A 19,823-nucleotide genomic window follows, 5' to 3' on the forward strand; every position below is an offset into this window, starting at 1 on the left:
GAATAAACAAAGGTAGAAGCAACAAGACCAGTTAGAAGGCTATTAAAGTGATCCTGGAGAGAGAAAATTTTAACCTGGAACAGAGTGGTAGCAGCAATGACAATAAGGGATGACTAGATTCTTAATGCATTATACGGATAGAGTCAGAACTATCTAACAGATGTATATAAATATTTACTGAATTCAAATAAATCAAATAGAACTTTTGTGTTTTCAGAGATATCAGGGTATTTATGGACACATTTTATTTTTCTTATTTCTGTTTTGGTTATAGCAAAGAGAGATAATAGATGCACTGAGAATAGGTAAGTTATTTAAAGGACAAACTCATCTCTCCCTTTGATTGGCTTTGAGGCAGAATATTCTTGCTGTAGCACTTAAAAGACAAGCTTTAACTTCACACTCATTAGCTTGGACACTACAGAAAAACACATGCATGCGCACATACACAAACACAGAGAATAACAAGTTTGAGAGGATGTGGAGAAAAGGGAACCCTTGTGCACTGCTGGTGGGAATGTAAAATGGTGCAGTTGCTTTGTAAAACGGTATGACAGTTCTCAAAAAATTAAACATAGAACTACCATGTGATCCAGCAATTTTACTTCTGGGTGTATTCCCAAGAGAATGAAAGCAAGGACTTGAACAGACATTGGTTCACCCATGTTTGGCAGCATTATTCACAAAAGCCAAAAGGTGGAAGCAACCTCAAGTGTCCATTGCTGGATGAATGAATAAACATAATGTGGCATATACATGCAATGGAATTACTCAATCTTAAAAGGGAAGGAAATTTTGACACATGCTACAGTATAGATGAATCATGAAGACATTATTCTAAGTGAAATTAGCCAATCAGAAAAAAGAAACATTGTATATGATTCTACTTATGAAGTTCCTAAATTCCACAGAGACGGAAAGTAGAATGGTGGTTAGCAGGGGCTAGAAGCAGGGAGAATGGGTACAGAGCTTCATGGGGAAAGATGACAAAGTTCTGGAGATAAATGGTAGCGATGGTTGTTCAACAGAGTGACTGTACTTAATGCCACAGATCTGTAAACTTAAAACTGGTTAAAATGGTAAATTTTATGTTATGTATATTTTACCCCCAGAGTAAAGAGCATAATAAAACTTGCTTTGCCTACCTCAAAAAATAACAACAAAATTCCCCCAAATCATAAGCTCTAGAGTTGGGCCTCCAGACCACTGATAAACTGTTTGCCCTGAACAATTTACTTGACTTTGTGGAACGTTAGTTTTCTCATCTGTAAAATAGGAACAACCCTACCTCAAAGGGTTATTGTGAAGATTAAATTAGATATTCATAAAGTTCTTATAACAGTGCCTGGCACATATTAAACTCTCAATAAATACCAGCTATTATTATTAGCGTAAGTGAACCACTTGCTGGGAAATAAGCAACATAGAAGGCCTCAGATAATCCAAGAAGTGAGTTACTCTATTCAGTTAAATAGTCACTATGGAGATATATATGCAATCTTCATGAACTAAAGAAGCCATGCAACTTCTAGTTGTTTTGTGGAGTTTCCTATAAATAAATTCAAATATAAAACATTTTGAAGAGCTAACAGTTCCTAAAAATATCTCAAGTCATTTGAGAATTATCATATAAATATAACACTGATTCCACATCAAAGAAGTAGGGTAAATTATGAAACCACATCCTAATCCAAGTCTTTGCATTATATTAGCAATGAAAAGAACTAGGATAATGTGGTGTCATTCTTTCATTTATTTGTCAAATAATTTACTAAGTGTTTACCATGTATCAGCTACACAAACATATACATGCTGAATACACATACATGAATACCAAGTTGTGGCCAGACAATAAAAAATAGTTCCAAAATGCCTTTTAAAATTATAGTGCTTTTAAAAATGTTTGCTATGTTAGGCTGTTTCATTAAGAACAATGTCTTTGATATAAAGGATATAGAAAACTGATGGTTGTGAAGATACAGGAAGTAAAAACTGGAGCAAAGCTCAGCACTGTAGTTCAGCTAATGCATCCGGCCTCTTGCTGGCCATTAACACAAATTATAATACAAAAGAAAAATTAGAGAACTCTGTTCTGAAAGTACAAAACTGATATGATTGTCAGTATCACAAAGGCTGGTAAGCTTTTGGAACCAGCATACTGGCAGAAGTGACAATGATTTTATTTTCAACTTGTAGCTATTAAGAGATCTGAATTCAGATGTGTTGCATGACTGCTTACAGTAATAAGTTCCAGTTCTTAGAAATGCTAGTTAAATCTGATCATACGTAAATGTACCATCACAGCCCAAACTGGGCAAAGAGAAGAATCTTCAAGTCCTGGTTTCTGGTTCACTTATAAGAAATATTAAAAACAAAGAAACTATTATACAGCCCCAATGTAATGAGAAAGTATAATGGGACTTATCGAAGCAGCATAACAAAATCTTGACAAGTAAAAGAAAAAGTATCTTGGGCTGAAGAAACTATACAGCTGCTGCCACAGCTATAGCTGAGAAAAATCTAGTCAAGAAGAAAACACCCTGAGTTTGCTTGGTACAATGATTTTAAGCTTTTGGATGGGAATAGGAACTAGTGTGGAGTGTTATGAATGTAAGGAGGTGTCCTATGGTTCTGCTCACTTTGGCCTTTCGCTCACCCTACCCCTCTATAAAGCAGCCCTTTAAAGAGACCTATTTGGACACCTAGACGCCTGTTCACCCAGCCTGAAAGCCACTTGTCTAAAATGAGCCATATGTCATTAGACACACATTTCAATTTATGTCTGCAATGACCACGTCAGTCAGTTATGTTATACGACCTAAACAGTCAAGGGGTCTCCATGTGCAGAGGCATTAAAAAAACAGGGACAGAAGTTAGAATTTAGAAATTTGGTATCCCTTTGATACAGGACCAAAATTTATCTGAAAACTTTTAACAAACCTGGCTAGACATATGAGGGTATTTGAAAAAAGTTCATGAAAAAATTCATATTATCTTTTAATTCTATTTTTCCACAAACTTTTTGAAGTACCCTTATAAACCAAATATCTGTGTGGTATGTAACTTGATTCTATGAGTGTATTTTGTCTAAGTGCGCTAATTGCAGAAAGCCATTTCCAGTCCATTAAATACATTTATTTTGACACAAAAAGGATTGTTGTGATATTAACTGTCTCCCATCGACTGAATGTAAGCTCCATACAATTCTTGGTTTCAGATTCCAGTAAAGGATTACAGGTTACCTTGGTGCATTAATCAGAATCCACTTACATTTTTGACAATGGGACTAGAGCCAACTGGATGAAGGGTAATTTCTCTGTTTCTGCCAGTACTAGCAACTATTGTGAACAAGTGCATTTTAAGAAAGGCAGACTGGGATCTTGGGAACTCTGACTGGTGAGGGGTAATCCGGGGTAGGGGAGTAAGCAATCCTTTCAGATGCTGACTTTATAAGCTTGACTAGATTGGTAAAAAGTTTTCATAATTTTGAGGGAAAAAGTTCTTTGAGCTCTGTGGATCACTCCCTAGAGTACAAAAGGTCATCTTGCTTGTGAAGTACCACTTCCACAGGAACCATCTGAAGTATTTTAAAGTAATGTATTAAACATCCCACCACACTTTCACCTTAAAGCGGGAAGATTTAAAGAAAAACAGATGGAAATTTATCCGAAGGGGGAAGATGTGATGCTACTTGAAAAGCACGAATACTTAAACTTGTAATGAGCAATGTTTAATAAATACAAGACAAGATTTCACAGTAGTGACCATTCTGACCATACTAACATGCCATTCCTGTGAACAGATAAGGAGAGTCCAAAGGCTGAAGAAGATTCTAATTAGGGATGTAAGTCCTAAGTACAGAATCTTCCTATGATAGACAGCCAAGACAATAATAATATCAAACATCATGGTTATTGCTTTTAACAAAATGTGCTCTCTTAAAATTTAACATCATTTCACCATGTTAACACAATTCTACAAGTATGTCCCATACTATTGGGAGAGGCGCAGTGTTGTGTTTTCTCTGAGCTCCTTCTTGTTACAGTAGCATTCTGGTGCTTGCTAAACATATAACCATTATCATTAAAGAAGTTGTCTACCACACAAAAACAACAATACAATGAAATGCAAAGATATCAACCATTGATGAATTCTTAGGAGTTTTCTATCCTAGACTGTGTTCACATACCCCGGGATACAAGTAATACCTAATGTAATTTCCACATTCATTTAAAAATGTGGGACTTCTCAAGGGGTATATTTTAATGTCTCAAATGAAGAGGTTTAATATATTAAATTGATACGAATGTATAGTTTAGAAAATGGAAAAATCAAGACTTCTCAAGGGGTATATTTTAATGTCTCAAATGAAGAGATTTAATATATTAAATTGATACGAATGTATAGTTTAGAAAATGGAAAAATCAAAACCTAGCAAGACTAATTTAGAATGACTTTTAAAATTAGGGAAAAAAAGACGTAAGATTTTTCTCTTAGCTTTAAGTACTTGAGAGATATGCCCAATTTATAACATCCAAATGGTGGCAGTATTAAGAACTTACTTCTTGAGTCACTGCTTCCTTTTCTTCCCCCAAAAGCCTTTTTTTGTAGGACATACTCTATAAGATCCTGCTGAGGCTGATAGCATTGGGGATGCTAAAAGTAACACTACCCACTCAGAATGATTTGCCAATAAACAGGCCATATATGTCCTGCCTGATTGGGGACGGATCATTTCTTTCACCTTCTGACAACTCGTTACTTTCATATCAACAGGGCACAATCTATTTTTTTTTTTTAAACGATCCAATTTTGCAGATAATGATTTTCTGTCCTTGATTACCTACTACATGATCCACATCACACTCTGAAAGACTGTCAGAAAACACAGCATGTCAACATCACTCATGATGCCAAAAGGGAAGGGCACACCTTTTTAACAATTAGTAATGGAACCCAGAAAAAAACTAAGCTCAAATAACTCTTTTTTATTTGATTTTGTGTTTGGCAGCTGACCAGTATGGGAATCCAAAACCTCTAATAATGGAAACTAAGAAATTTATCTAGGATGGAGGTTGAAAGGGGGATGAAAAGGATAGGGAGGGAATAGAAGGAAGGACAGGTGGTTTGTCTTGGGACAGAAGAGGAGAATTAGTGTCTTTAATTTTTAAGCCCTGACTCAGAGAAGACTTCACAGAGTCTCTAGTTTGCCTATTCTGGTTTGCCTAACAGATACATTAGCATCTGTTAAAAGATGATTCCCTAAGTGTTTGTTTGATTAAAATTCACTGTGGAGCTAGACTTCTTTCCTTTTGGCAGTAATGTGCCTTATTGCATTATTTTATTGACTCAGTAGGGCTTTTATGCAAGAGGAAAGATCAGAATGTATAGAACCTATATTTAGATTTCTGAGAAAGACTGAAGTATCAAATAACCAACTTAAATACTTGATCTTGGTTATACTCTATAAAATTTCAACCTATGGAAAGAAAGGTAAGTAGTAAGCAATAATACTTTTTCAGTGTATGATGATAGATATCTAAACATCTCAGGTCTCTTGGGAGAGGATGATGAGCATATTGAAAAATACCATGCAGCAGAACATTTCTTGCAATATCACCCTTCCTCAATCATTTGAAGTCACTCTCTAAGGCACTAGCTATGAAACTTCCTCTAAAAACACCATTAAATGGAAAGCTTCCAAATCCACAAGAGAAGAGAAACACTTGGAAAATGAAAGACAAAGAAGTGAAAGCCAAGTAACCAACTCGAAGGCACAGCCATAGTTAGGTGAAAACAAACTTGATACTATACTTTGGTTTGGCATTTTTGTATTCTTCAGTGTCTGTGTCCTCATCCTCCGAGTACCAGTTATCTCCTCTTCCTCCAGCCAAGAGGCCTCTGGCCGCCAACAGTCCTGCAGCATTCCCATAGCCAGTGTATTTCAGCAGGCTATCCACTGCAAAAACAGAATAGGGTTTTAGACAAGAATCCTTGGGCGTTCACCATTATCACCAACCACTCATCAACACAGGGAGGGTGCAGATATGCCATGGCAATAAACCTTTAAATTGACAGGTTTTCAACGTGTGGTGGTGGTGATACTGAACTACCCACAAATTTTCCTACGTGCTCTGAAGACTAAGAGCCTTTTTTAGGTATCAGAAATTCAAACAGATCTGTCATGAACACACTTTATGGCAGAAGCAGGATGTCTCTGACTTCCAGGGCATTGATAAGGGCTGTGTTTTAAGTTTCTGATTTCAAATTTTACTTTTTTTAAGTCCAATTTTAGAGAAATGATAAGAAACTAGAGCTAGTGAAGGTCACACTGGGATTTTACCAATATGCCACGCAATCTAAAATCTTTCTTTTACCCTCTGTAGAAATTGGAGGAAAGGATATAGGAAATAAGAAAATTTAAGGGAGACTATTAACAAATAGGATAGGCTAACTTACTACTTTTTAAAAAAATAAGTCAGCAACACTATGTAAGCACACGAAACTCACTGAGCAGGAAGGCCCAGGAGTTAGACTGGCCGGATTTTTATAATAGCTCTACCACTTATTAGCTGGTTGGCCATGTGTAAGACATTTTGCAGCTCTAGCTCAGTTTTCTAATCTGTAGAAATGGAAAATAACTACCTACTTCACAAGTTAATACACGCAAAGTGCTTTGAAAAGTAGCTGGCACAAAGTAAACACTCGTTCTTTTCCCTGGTAATATTGGGTAAAATGACCATTTTGCACTTATCTTGGACAAACAAAAAAACCCCACAGAAAACAAACAAAAAAACTCAATGAAGCAACTGGTGCAGGTCCTCCATAGGTATTACCCAGTCAACAGTGTAAGATGATACCTCTAAGATAAGCAGATGCATAAAACTTTTGCAAGGGAACCATGCACTGTAGAAAAGTTTTGGTGATTTCTAAATCCATTTAAGGAAGATACTAAGCAATAATTGGCAGCTTAATTTAGGAGTAGTTCCTTTTCTTCAGGTACAATTTAAGGTGAACACTAAAATATTTAATCAAAAGATAAAATTGGTAAAATTTACTTAAGGCTTTCAATAGAATGTTAATAAAACGACATCCTAAAGACAAGTGTAGGAAACAAAACAACATATTCTCTTAACCATGTATAAAGCCATAGTAAAATCTACATCTGAAATACTATTGTAATTCAATCACTTACCTAAAAAACCAAAATAAAGCTGGAGAAAATTCAGAGAAGGGCAATTAAAATGACTTTGGGGACCTGAAAGGGGCGATGAGTAGGGAAATAGGTGGGTAAGAAAAGGGGATATACAAGGGTACTTCAAAGTTTTAAATATTTGAACTGGAGGGTACCTCTTTTGACAACGAATAGGTAGTCTGGGGACAAATACAAGGAAGCCCTGCTTTCAAAGAATATAGTAAAGTGGTGAAATATGTGCAAAAGAAAATGGGTTAATAATATAAGTAAATTAAATAAGGTTTAAACTAGTCATTTTCAACTATTTTCTACCTGAAAAGCTGTTGGTAACTGTGGTATCTTTGGTAACAATTCTCAGTGGATGCTCAACAGGATATAAGAATTTTTTTTTTGGTGGCTGGCTGGTATGGGGATCTGAACCCTTTGACCTTAGTGTTGTAACACCATGCACTAATCAACTGAGCCAACTGGCTAGTCATTGATATTAGAATTTAATGAAGGATCACAGTGGTATATTTGACAGCTCTCTGAATAAACCTGATATGCTACTTCTTGCCATCAGAACCTCCCCAACATGAACTGATTGAGATAAATTAACAAATCGGTAATGAGTTATTTAGGGAAAGAAATGAATATTCAGTGTACATAGGCATTCTTAATATTCTTGGAGGTTAAACATGATCGTAATGACATGTTCAGACACAAAACCACTGAGAATGAAACAGATCCAAACCCACACAGCACTATGTTCTTATTGTAAGCATTATTGGTCAGGTTGTTTTTCTTTTTTTTTTTTTTAAACAAAGAAGGATGTTTTTAGTGGTTCCAGAAAAGAAATATTCACTGAAATTATGAAAGTTTAAATTGAGATATGAGTAAATGGTTTAAGTGAATATTCTTAAAAATAAAATAATAAAAAAAAGACACAAAATGGCTAAAGATGGAAATAAATAGTTTAAGAACACAAAAGTTATGAAAGGCCAAAATAGGTTAAATGGAAGTAAACAGAATACTAAATAATTGCTTTCTTATGCAGAAAATCCCTCTGAAAGAAAGCTAGTTAATAGTGAAATTCCCTGGTAGTTTAATGAAAATAATGTTTACTGCTCTTTCACTGGAACAAACATTACGTGCCAACTCTCTGACTGACAGTCTGGGTTACAAAGATGATTTAAGACATATTTTACCTCCAAAATAGATAAGGCTATAGCCAATAGTTTAAAAATCACATGAACTTTTGTTAATAAGATAAAAAAATGGGGGTAGAGGAGGGGAGACATATGGAATACAAAATCCTCACAGTGAGAAGCACTGGTAGAGTATTTCCAGCTACTTTTTGTTCTATTTTCAAACACTCCATTATAATATCCTGTTAATATTGAGAAAGTGGTAAAAGAAAAATTGACTGTACTTGGATGTTAAGGTGAGCTGCTACGGCAAAGACAAGATTTTCTGGGTGGTCCTTAAAAAAAAAGAAAAGAAACACGCAAATATATTTGTTTTTGTCCTATGCAGTTATGAGAAAATACTGCTGAAATGAAACAATTCAGCATTCAGTCAGAAAGCTGCAAGAAATATCCGACCATTATTTTATCAGCATGCTAGAGGGCACTATGAGCAGAGGAAAGCAACCATGGTAGCACTGTGCAAAGTCAGGACTGCACTTGTAGTCATGGTATATTGCGTACACAAATGTGTGACCACACTCTACTGTAAATGAACAAGGGTTTTTCCTCCATTACCAAGAAGAAAGAATAACAGATCCATATTCTATTCAGAGACCAATTCCCCCTTCTCTGTGTAAGTCCTTTTCCTTCCAGTCAAATACTGTAACTTTTAGAAATTCCTATTAGTAGTTTCCTCTAACTAGTGTCCTTATTTCTAGTCTCATACCCCTCGTTCCACACAATTGCCTGAGATATCTATGTAATGTGATTTTTTTTCTTTTGGCTGCTGGCTTGTGTCCAAACCCTAGACCTTATTGTTATCAGCACCATGATCTAACCAAGTGAGCTAACTTGGCCAGCCCTAAAATATGACTTTGTCACCTTCCTGGATAAAACCTCTAATGTCTCCCTGTAAAGGCTAAGCTCAAATTCCAAAGTAAGGCCTAAATGGCTCCATTTTCTGGCCTCTGCCTTCTTTTCCAAACTCGTCTTCCTTAAACCTGGAATTCTTTCCTGAATCTCTTTTCTTTACATACCAAGGCTATTTCTCATTTCTCTGTCTTCTTCTATGAAGACTATCTCTGACCTTCTCCACGCCCCCCAATCATTCCCTCTTCCAGGTTGCCAAGGTACCTGGCACATCCCTCTCTTAGGGTGTTTACCATAGTGTACTGAAATTATTCCTTTATATGGAGAAATATTCAAGATAGTCTATTCACCAGACTGAATTTATAGACAGCACAAATGTTTGCTCTTTTATTAAACATTTATGGGGCAACTTCTATCTGTAAGGTACTGTGTTAAGTACTGGGGATCCAAAGATGAATAAGATATGATCCTCCACCTAAAGAATCTCACTATCTCAACAAATAAGCTCAACAAATAGTAAATGTCAAAAGTATTAAAAACATTCTCTTGTTGCTTTCAAGGTAAGGGAAAAAAAAAAAAGAAAAAAAAGTATTAAAAACAGAGATAAGTAAAAATGGCACAAAGGAGAGAATGACAACTCTGACTGGGATGTGGGATGGTCAGAGAAGTCTTCACAGAGATGATGCTCAAGCGGGTCTTCAAGGATAAATAAAGCTCACCCTGCTAACAAAGATGAGAAGGGCATTGAGTCCAAAAAGAACAGCATCTGCCAAACCACGTAGATACTCCAAGAAATGCTGCAGTATAATGAGGCAACAATAAAGAATTTAGTGTGGTTAAGTGGGAAGTGTAACGTGGGAACGGATTTAGAATACACTCACAGAAGTAACCCATGGAGGTAAAATTTGGATTTTACCATGCAGGCGATAGGGCATCATTAAAAGTTTTAATGAGAAATGAGAAGATTATATTTGTATTTACAAGAAATGAGAAGATTATATTTGTATTTTAGAACAATCTGTTAGCCATGTGGAAGACAAACTAAAGAAAACCTGACTAGAAACAGAGAGATCTATTTTAATAGTTTATTAATAGTTTAAGAAAGTAATTTTAAGGGACTGTACTAAAGTAGCAGTGCCAGAACACAATGAAGCAAATAAAAGAGAAATATTCAGGAGGTAAAATCTGTATGATTATTAGCTCTACGGGTAAAGAAGGAATCCAGGGCAATTCCTAGGTTTCTGACTTTGGCAACTAAATAGACAATGGTACCTTTAACAGAGAAAGTGATGAAAGGATAAAGAAAAAGTTGAGGAGCATGGGAATGAGGATATGAATCCAACTGTAGACATGAGTTTGAGGTATCTTTGAGAAACACAGGTGGACATGTCCAGAAAGTGGTGGGTAAACATGATTGGGGTTTAGGAGAAAGGCTGGGGTTGGAGATGCATAGATTTGGGAACCTACTCAGCAAATAGACTGAAGCAGAAGCCAAGGGAGAGGATGAGTTTATTAAGGGAGCAATGTAAAGTGCAAATGGGGACCGAAGGTAACTTTAGCGAATATCAGCAAAGAAAGGAGTTAGCAAATGAGAATGAAAAGAAAGAGAAGGCAAAGGACATCTAGGAGTGTGTGGTAGCACAGAAACAAATAGAACGGTCAGCCATTGCTTTTGAAAATTAGGTAATTTGGGACCTTACTGAGAACATTTTCAGTGGTATCTGGGGGGTAGGGAATGGTGGTAGAAAGCCTGACTTACAGCAAGTTGAAGACTGAGCACGTAGTAAGGATAATGAAAAGAAAAACATTCATCTTTCAAGATGCTAAGATGTGAGGGTCAGTGACATGAGTACGTACCTGGGTTTAGGAAAGCACATAGGGAGAGTTAAAAAAATCAGGAGAATACAGGGTAACAACTGAAGCAGCAAGGCTTCTGCGAAGACAGGAAGAGAAAGATCAACAGGAAAGGGAGAGTAGCCCTGAGCTAAAGAAACAACTACCTATTCCTCCGAGACAGAAATGGAGACTAAAGTAAATTTATAGGTGTGGGGCTATGTGCTGAGGGAGTTCAAGCCTAACTTCTCTCTGTAATTCAGCCCCTACCACAATGCCTGGTACACACTGGGAACTAATGAATATGTTAAAAAGGTGTGTGTGTGCAGGTGGAACCCCACCAAGGCAGGGGATTATTTTTACAAATCCCTTTCTTTTGATTAAACTATGTAAGGCCTATCTTTAGCCCCTTGTAGAAAGTACACAATTTTCGGGGTGATAATAAAAGTTTAGTTATGTCAGGGTTCAACAGGAGAAGTTGGTGGCACGAGCACAAGTTAACCTGTGGGCCACTACTGGCTGGAGATACAGTTTAGCCTGGCACAGATGGGTAGTTAAGACACTTGAATGGTCCTTTGTGTGCCTTGTCTTCTATAAAATTTTGCCCTTTGTGTCTCACCTCATTCCAATTTTTCTTCTTAATGTATCTCTGTGCTCCTAACTCAATTTGACTGTTGCTTGCTATCTCTACTTAGTGGTCTGAACTTTGAACCTTGCCAAGGTACCTTCAATTTAAACTTAGCTTTGCATATCCTTAAAAGTTTAGCCACTCTGACAAATTATTTAAAATTTATTTCATTTTGATGGTCTGCCTCTAAACCCAAATTCCAAAATCTGATGACTTTTAAATTGAATGCAGACTGCAGACTTTTTTTTGGGGGGGGGGGGGGCAGGCAGGCAGAAGATCTTAAATTTGAATTAGTTGACAACATTTAAAACCAGAGATTTTAAGTTAAAAAGTGTGTTCTAGCGTCTCTTGAAAAACTTGGAAGATCTGGTAATACTGGGCACATGTTCTTTCACAGTAACAATTAGTTGGAGCTAAATAGCAGCAACATCCTCTTTCCAGTCCCTCACAATCCCCTTGTTCTCTCACCCCAACCCACCATCTCCTCAATAATGAGCTATGCATCAGTTTTCATGTATTATCTTACATCTAGTCCACTTGACTTACTTTTATTACCAGCCCGGCTGCTGTAGGCATTTGAGTCTGTGCCCCTTGCATAAGAAACTAAACAATATAAGGGCAGAGACCTTGTTGATCTTATACACCTTTGTAATCCTAGGGTTTAGCTAAAAAAAATTTGTTGAATGAATTTTTATTCCAAAAGAATACACTACAAAAACTTATAATCAAATTGGAAAGAAAAGCAGGTGACTATATATAGAATTGTCAAAGGTCAAATGAAAGAAATGTTATTTTGCTAATGTGGGTTGGCTTTGGGCTCGAAGTTAGGACTAAGAAACTTCAAATACTGGATCCAAGGGGAAACAAAGCTAACCACTTAAATGAAAAAAAATTAACAAAATTTACTTATAAATGTATTTGCTATGGTACTCTAACTTATCAGTAAGGTGATTATATTTGGATATATACTTAGGCATGCAATTATGTATTTAGATATGCAACATGTATTTAGGTATATTCTTAGATATATAATTATAGAAGAAATAAATTTTATTTTCCCCCTTTTAAAAACTTTTTAAAAAGTGTACAAGAAATGCATATTTATTGTAGAAAAACTATAAATACAGAGAAGTAAACCTTTTTTCATGAATAGACACACACGTGTGGTTTAGATTTATGTACATACGTACATAATTACCCTTAAAAAAACATTTCACTTCTGATTTCAAAAAAATCAGTTCAATTCAGCCAATATGAGTATTTACATATCACTATATGCAAGGCACTATGCTAACCACAACTCCAAGATGCTAAATCAAAGTATTCAAAGTTATGAAAGAAGTATTTAAAAGAACAGATGCTAAATAAGCTAGTGTATAATAATAGCTGAAGATAATTATCATGAGAGGGACTATGGCAGAATGAAAAGATAGGACTCAAATTTGGACTCCTGCCCTAAGCAAATGCATTACCTTAAATAAGTTACTGAAAGGCTCTCAAGTGCCAGGATGCTTCATTTATAAAACTGAAACAGTAATATTTACCTTAGAAAGTCCTTATGAGACTTAAAATGAGATTATGCATAGTCATGATACCTCTCAGTTCACAATAGCTATATTTATTATCACCATTATGACAATGACCAAACTATGTTGCTAATATATCATCTTAACAGGAACTTAAGTGGTTGAATCAGTAAGTCAGAAATGAAGTTTAAGGACACAATTGACAAGATTTTGAGAGAAGTGAGTGAGTATTTTCCATCTCCAAATTATCTCACAAAACAGGGGTATGTTAAAAAAGTGGAATATAAAATCTGCTTAGGTAGAATTTTATACTAGTACATTTATAAACTAAGAGAAAAAAGAAATAGGTGAGAATATCTGAATAATTTAGTCAAAGTTCCCTGTTTGGAGAACTTGACTTTTTCAGAGCAAATAATCCATACAACGTTAGAAGTATTTTAATTGTTGGATCTTCCTCAGTAGACACTCTATAAATACTTGTAGAGTAGTATTGGTTACACTGTAGTATAGTTATTTTTTAATAATTTTAGGGGTAAGAGGCATATCTTACGCATTTCTGCCTATAGTTTTAATTCCAAGAGGAATTAAATAGAGGAACTTAACCCAGGCCCCTGTCTTGTTATCAAAATAGTATGACCTGAATTACTTAAGCAGACTTTTCACAATGGCTCCAGGTCCTGCCCCATCAAGATTAAGAAGTCTGGGTAAGGATACAGAAGGCAAAGTTTAAATATGAGTATGCTTGGTAATGTATCTGTTTCTGCATGTCTCAGTGAATTCAGAAGGACATAAAAATGCTTTTAATGTATTAATTTTTATTATCTCCTCAGCCCCTCTGATAGAACAGATAGATAGCAAGCTCTAGAAAGAATGGAATGAGATGGCCACAACTAACAAGAAAATTTCTCAAATTCCCTCTTAAAGACAAAAAGTAGAGGGCAAAGAGAGTTTAACCTACCTCTCTCTTTGCAAAGGACAAAGAGGAATTCAGCAGCAATTTGCTTGACTCCAAGGTCAACGTGTGTCATGAGACGCACCAGCTTATTTCTCACGGTTGAGCCAACTTCAGGTCGATTTGTCACATCCCTCAATGGTGGTAACACCTGATGGCACAAATGCAAAAATCATCATCAATTGAGGATACTGGAATTAGTGAGGATGATACCATGCAACTGGTCAGTCTTGTAACGTCTACTGGGCTTAGTTTTGTAAGAGTGGAAAAAAATTTTTAAAAATAAATATAGGTTAGCTTCCAAATAAATAAAAAACTAAACAATGACAATAAAAACAGGTCTCAAATAATTTCATGCTTATAACAAGGTTTCATTTGAACAGAAACATCTCTTCAGTACACCACCATGCGTTTCTGAGTTCTTACTCATCCCAGCACCTGGAATGCCACTACTTGCCCCTATCAAAATCCACTTTAAAGTCTGGGTAAAGTTTCTCCTTCTTCAATGGAGACTTCTTTAATACCCTGAGTCATATTAATTTTTATCTTCTTTTAAGTCCTGCAGCATTTTCAGTACATAAGAAAAAAATCTGTACTTGTTTTTCAGTTTAATTTTATAATAAAAATTGGCTACTAATCATTGAGCACTTTCTGTGTGCTAGTTGCTGTAACAGATGGTGTACTACGTTATTTATAATCCTCAAAGTAACTCTGCAAAGGAGGCAGGAACATTACCCTCATCCCTGTTTTACAGACTGATCTGCAGAGGGCTTACCTAACAGTCTGTCTGTCTGTCTGCTCGCTTGCTCACTCACTCACCCGTCCACCCACCCAGACGCCTCTCTTCTGGTTCTCCTCCTATCTCACCGGTTGCTTGGTCTCAGCCTCTTTTGCCAATTTTCTTTTCTCTTCCTGTCTTATAAATGTTGGAATACTCAAGGGCTGAGTTTTTGGGCAACTTTTCTTCATTATTTTCACTCACTCTGTTGGTGATCGCATTCACTTTTATGGCTTTATACAGCTTTTGCATCCTGATGACTCTCTAAATTATATGTCCATGCTGATTTCTTCCCTGACCTCTAGACTGTTTTTTAATCACTGAAAAGAAATGTATTATAGGATTTTACAAAGGGCTATGGAAAGTAACAGATAAAAATAAGGGTGGAAATTATATTAAAATGGACTCACTTTTGCTTTTTAAGATTATGATTACATCTATGATAAGTCTAAACAGAGAATATTTAACACAATACAATATTAAATATGCTGCCACCACCTTACATACAGACTGATTACAGAGCAACTTAAAGTGTTATGAAGTCATCCTGCTAAACTTCAGCTAGTGCTTCTCCGACTGTAATGTGAATGCCAAACACCTGTGGATCGAGTTACTGATTCTGATTAAGTCTTGGTGGGACCTGTGATTCTGCATTTCTTTCTTTTTTTTTAACCCTCTTAAATTTTTATGTGTACAATACAGTATTTTTAACTATAGGTACAACGTTATATAGCAGATCTCTAGAATTTAATCATTTTATATTAACTGAAATTCTATTTTTGAATAGTCACTCCTCATCTTTTCCCCTGGTAACTACTATTCTACTCTGCTTCTGACCTCCAGACTTTTATAGGCATCCCAAATTTAGTATGTCCTAAATGGGATCTTGATATTCCTACCAAACCTGTTCCTTCTGCAGTTTTCCATCTCATTCAATGGTAAGTTCATTTTTCCAACTGCTTCATACAAAAACCTTGGAAATATCTTTGACTCCTTTCTTTTACCTCCCATCCATCCATCAGCAAATTATGTTGGTTCTACCTTTGAGATATACCCAATAATCCAACCACTTCTTACTACATCCTCCAGTATTACCAAGTCCAAGCTTCCAATATTTCTCACCTGGACTAATATCACAACCTCTTAAGTGGTCCTTGCTTTCATCCTGGTCTCTCTGATTTATTCTCTACAGGGCAGCTAGGATGATCCTTTGAAAGTCAGATCATGTCAGTCCTCAAAGTCCTCCAGTTGCCCCAGCTTCTCATTTCACTCACAATAAAAAGTAAGGTCCTTACAAGTCCCTTACAAGGTTCCACATAATCTGCCTTCCTGTTACTTCTGACTTCATTTCTACTATTCTTCTTGCTTATGCTACTACAGCCACACAGACTTCCATGGAACTCCATAAACATGCCAAGCACTTTCCAGCCTCAGGTCTCTGCATTTGCTGTTCTCTCTGCCCAGAAACTCTTTTTCTGGAAACTTGCATGATTCTCTCCCTTAACTCCTTCAGGTTTCTGTTCAAATGTTACTTTTAAGAGACATTCCCTGACTACTCTATATCACTAAACTTTAGCATCTCTTTTTTACCACCTCCCCTTACTCTGTTATAATCTTCCTCATAGGACTTATCACCACCTGATATAGTATATATTTATCTGTTTATCATCTGCCTCCTTCTATAAGAGTGAGGTCCACTGGGGCAGAGATTTCTTTGTTTTGTTTACTGTTCTTTTCCTAGTACCTAGCATATTACATACAGGTGCTCAAATAATTTATTGTGCACCTACTATATGCCAGATCCTTTATGTATAGATTATTTTATATGATCCATTCAACGGTTTTCTTCCTTCCCTTGCTCTCTTTCCATACTGAGTGCCTACCACGTATCAGGATGTATCAGGGGCACTGGAGATATAGCCATAAACAAACGTGGAAACTAAATCTCAGAAAATTAAGTAATCTACCCAAAGTGTTTACAGAATCCATATTTCAGTATCTCTGTCCAGGTAGAACACAATATTAGGCACAAAGTAATTGCACAATAAATTCTAATTATTTGATTGGGCCAACCATACTGAATTATCTCCCATTTGTAAAAGAATGAGACAAATGATTTCATATAGTATGTGTCTACAGTATCCAGAGTACAGAATCTATGAACAAAGGTTATCATGCAAAAATTTTGTTAGCTATGTTTTGGGTTCCTTAAAATAGGTTTTTATGAAATTTTGTTGTTGTTGTTATATACCATTCCTAAACTGCATATGTATTTCTCTCCCAATACTACCCTCCCACAAATTTTTGGTTGACAGATCTCATTTAGTTTCTCTTTTAAACCCACTGAATACTCATCTCTTCTATAAGCCTCTCCAGGCTAATATGACTTGGTCGGTTAGTTCTACCACCTGTTTTCTTTCCTACCTGCCCAAATACAGAACACTCAAGACCATTTTCCTCTGGGTATATGTGAGTTGGATTTAATCAGGTCTTTACTACAGGGCCTAATAATTAACCATGGTTCCATTTACACTATTATCAAAGCTACTCATCTGTTACTTTGAGTTCTGCCTTTCTTGATCATCACTGTCTGAAGTGCACCCTCCTCAGAAGGAGAGTTGTTTTCTGTATTAAGCCTTGTATCTTTAGTTATCTTTTTACCTGTCATGTTTCATCTCCTTACCTATACTGCAGTGTCTTTTTAGGACAGAGAATGGGTCTTAATCTTTTGTATCTACACAATATGTGGCCCAAGGCTTTCATATAAAGAAGCTGTTTAACAAATAGTTTTTTGGCTGTCCTGATCAGAGATAGCAAAATCTAAACAGTTTAGTTGAATCCTCTATGTGAAAAAGCATAAATATAGAAAATAGAGTATTTTCATTTATTATTCTTCACCAAGTCCACCTAGTCAAGGTAGAATGTCTTAAAATAATCAAACTTGGAAATAACCTTAATTAATTAATCTTGCTTAAATGATTATCATACTTTTATGATATCTCTCTTCTTTCAATAAACTATAAATTCGTCAAAGATAGATTCTCTACTTTCTCATCTCTCCTTATCAGCAATATCTATTAGTATGCAATACACAAAGTAAGGTACTTATAAATCTCGACCATAAATATAAAGGGGAAAGATGAACCTGGTTCATTCACTAGGAGGAATTCTATATGATGATAAATGAACATTGGGGTGAGCAGTAGTACCACGTATTGAAATGTGTAAAGAAGGGGAAGAAATAGATTAGAAGGATGGAAATCAAGATATTAGTTTGGGATACATTAAGATATCTACTACACATCCAAGGGGAAGAGATGAGCAGGCAGTTCATTATATAAATCTGGAGCTTAGAGAACAGGTCACAGCTGGAGATAAAAATCTGAGAGTCATCAGCATACAGATGGTTTTCAAAACCACGATTCCTGAATGATATCACTAATAAGGGAATAGAGATGGAGACAAGACAGTATTGCCTTGGCCACTCAAACATTTAGGGTTAGGAATAGGAGGAAGATCAGCAAAGAATAGGTTCTCAGGGCCAGCCTGTGGCTCACTTGGGAGAGTGCGGTGCTGATAACACCAAGGCCACAGGTTCGGATCCCTATATAGGGATGGCCGGTTAGCTCACTTGGGAGAGCGTGGTGCTGACAACACTGAGTCAAGGGTTAAGATCCCCTTACCAGTCATCTTAAAAAAAAAAAAAAAAAAAAAAGAATAGGTTCTATATTGTTTCCAAGAAATCAAGTGAAGAAAGTATTTCAAGGAGGAGGGAATACTTGTATCAAATACTATTGGGGAATAAAAGAAGATTTGAGAACTATTAGCTTTGACAATATTGGGTTGGTGACTGATAAAAACCTTTGCAGTGGGGTGGAAAGCATGAAAGCCTAATCACAGAGGGTTCAGGAAAGAGTCAAAGAGTAAAAAGAATCGAAAGGGTGAATATGGAAAACTCTTCTGAGAAATACTGCATATAGAGGAGCAGAGAAATGGAAGGCAGCTTGAGAAGTGTGATTAAGGGAAGTTTTTTTCTGTTTTTAAGATAGAAGATGTATTTGAGTGCTGACAGAAACAATGTAATACATAAAAAAAAATGATTAATAGAATATGACAGAGAGGGAATAAATGCAGGGGCACAGTCCATGGGAAGGTAAGGGGTCTAGGACAGAGGCTGGCCACAGACAGAAGTAGGAATAATTCATCCATTGGGATAGAGGGAGAGACACAGGACAAGGTGGTTCAGATGCTGGCAGAGAGCAGGTGCAGTGGTGGAAAATGAAGTTTTCTCAATTTCTTAGTGAAACAAGGTCAAATGAGGTTTGAAGAAAAAGAAGTTGGGAAACAGTCATCTCAGAGTGTGCTGGAGAACCACTTGGGGAAGGCAGTCTTAAATTTAAAGTAGACTAGCCAATATGGTTGTGTTATTATTATTATTTTTTATCATGTTCAAGTGTTTGGTGGAGGCTCAGAGTAGGTAGAAGGCTGGATTTTACCAGTTTGTTGGGTTTCACCAGGTGAGTATAACTGAGAAAGAGTGAGAGGTGCTAGTGAAAGATATATGGAAAGGAGTGATTATAGTAATGAACCACAGGTGGAATCTGGCCTGGGCAAAGAGAGAAGCACATGAGGTGAGTGAAGGACAGTGAAAAAAAATGATAGACTGTCAATCTTCATGGGGATAAAAGAAAGTTGGACTGAGGGTATCAAGAGAAATTGGTATTTTAGAGAAGGTCAGTTTCATTTACTGTTATTGTCAAAGTCTTAGACTTGGAGTTTAAGATATAATCAAAAAGTTTAAAAATTATCCTTCATTATTTTTTCTTTCTCAACCCATATTCCAATCTATCAGTGAGTTCTATGAGCTCTACTTTC

At 36.2% G+C, this 19,823-nt stretch overlaps 1 protein-coding gene across 4 annotated transcripts in view; it reads right to left on the bottom strand.

The window, feature by feature from the left end:
* Positions 1-19,823, bottom strand: part of RIC8B (RIC8 guanine nucleotide exchange factor B) — a 93,592-nt gene that overhangs the window by 20,547 nt on the left and 53,222 nt on the right. For all 4 annotated transcript variants that reach the window (XR_010021330.1, XR_010021329.1, XM_063074821.1 and 1 more), the window contains exons 7-8: positions 14,177-14,321; positions 5,815-5,959 (exon numbers count right to left, since the gene is read on the bottom strand). Coding sequence is in view for 2 of the 4 variants with exons in the window: in XM_063074821.1 (XP_062930891.1) it covers positions 5,815-5,959; positions 14,177-14,321 (290 nt within the window). In the remaining 2 variants the exon portion in view is untranslated. The remainder of the gene's footprint in view (positions 1-5,814; positions 5,960-14,176; positions 14,322-19,823) is intronic.

Source organism: Cynocephalus volans, chromosome 12 (genome assembly GCF_027409185.1).
Source record: "Cynocephalus volans isolate mCynVol1 chromosome 12, mCynVol1.pri, whole genome shotgun sequence".
Taxonomy (NCBI): Eukaryota; Metazoa; Chordata; class Mammalia; order Dermoptera; family Cynocephalidae; genus Cynocephalus; species Cynocephalus volans.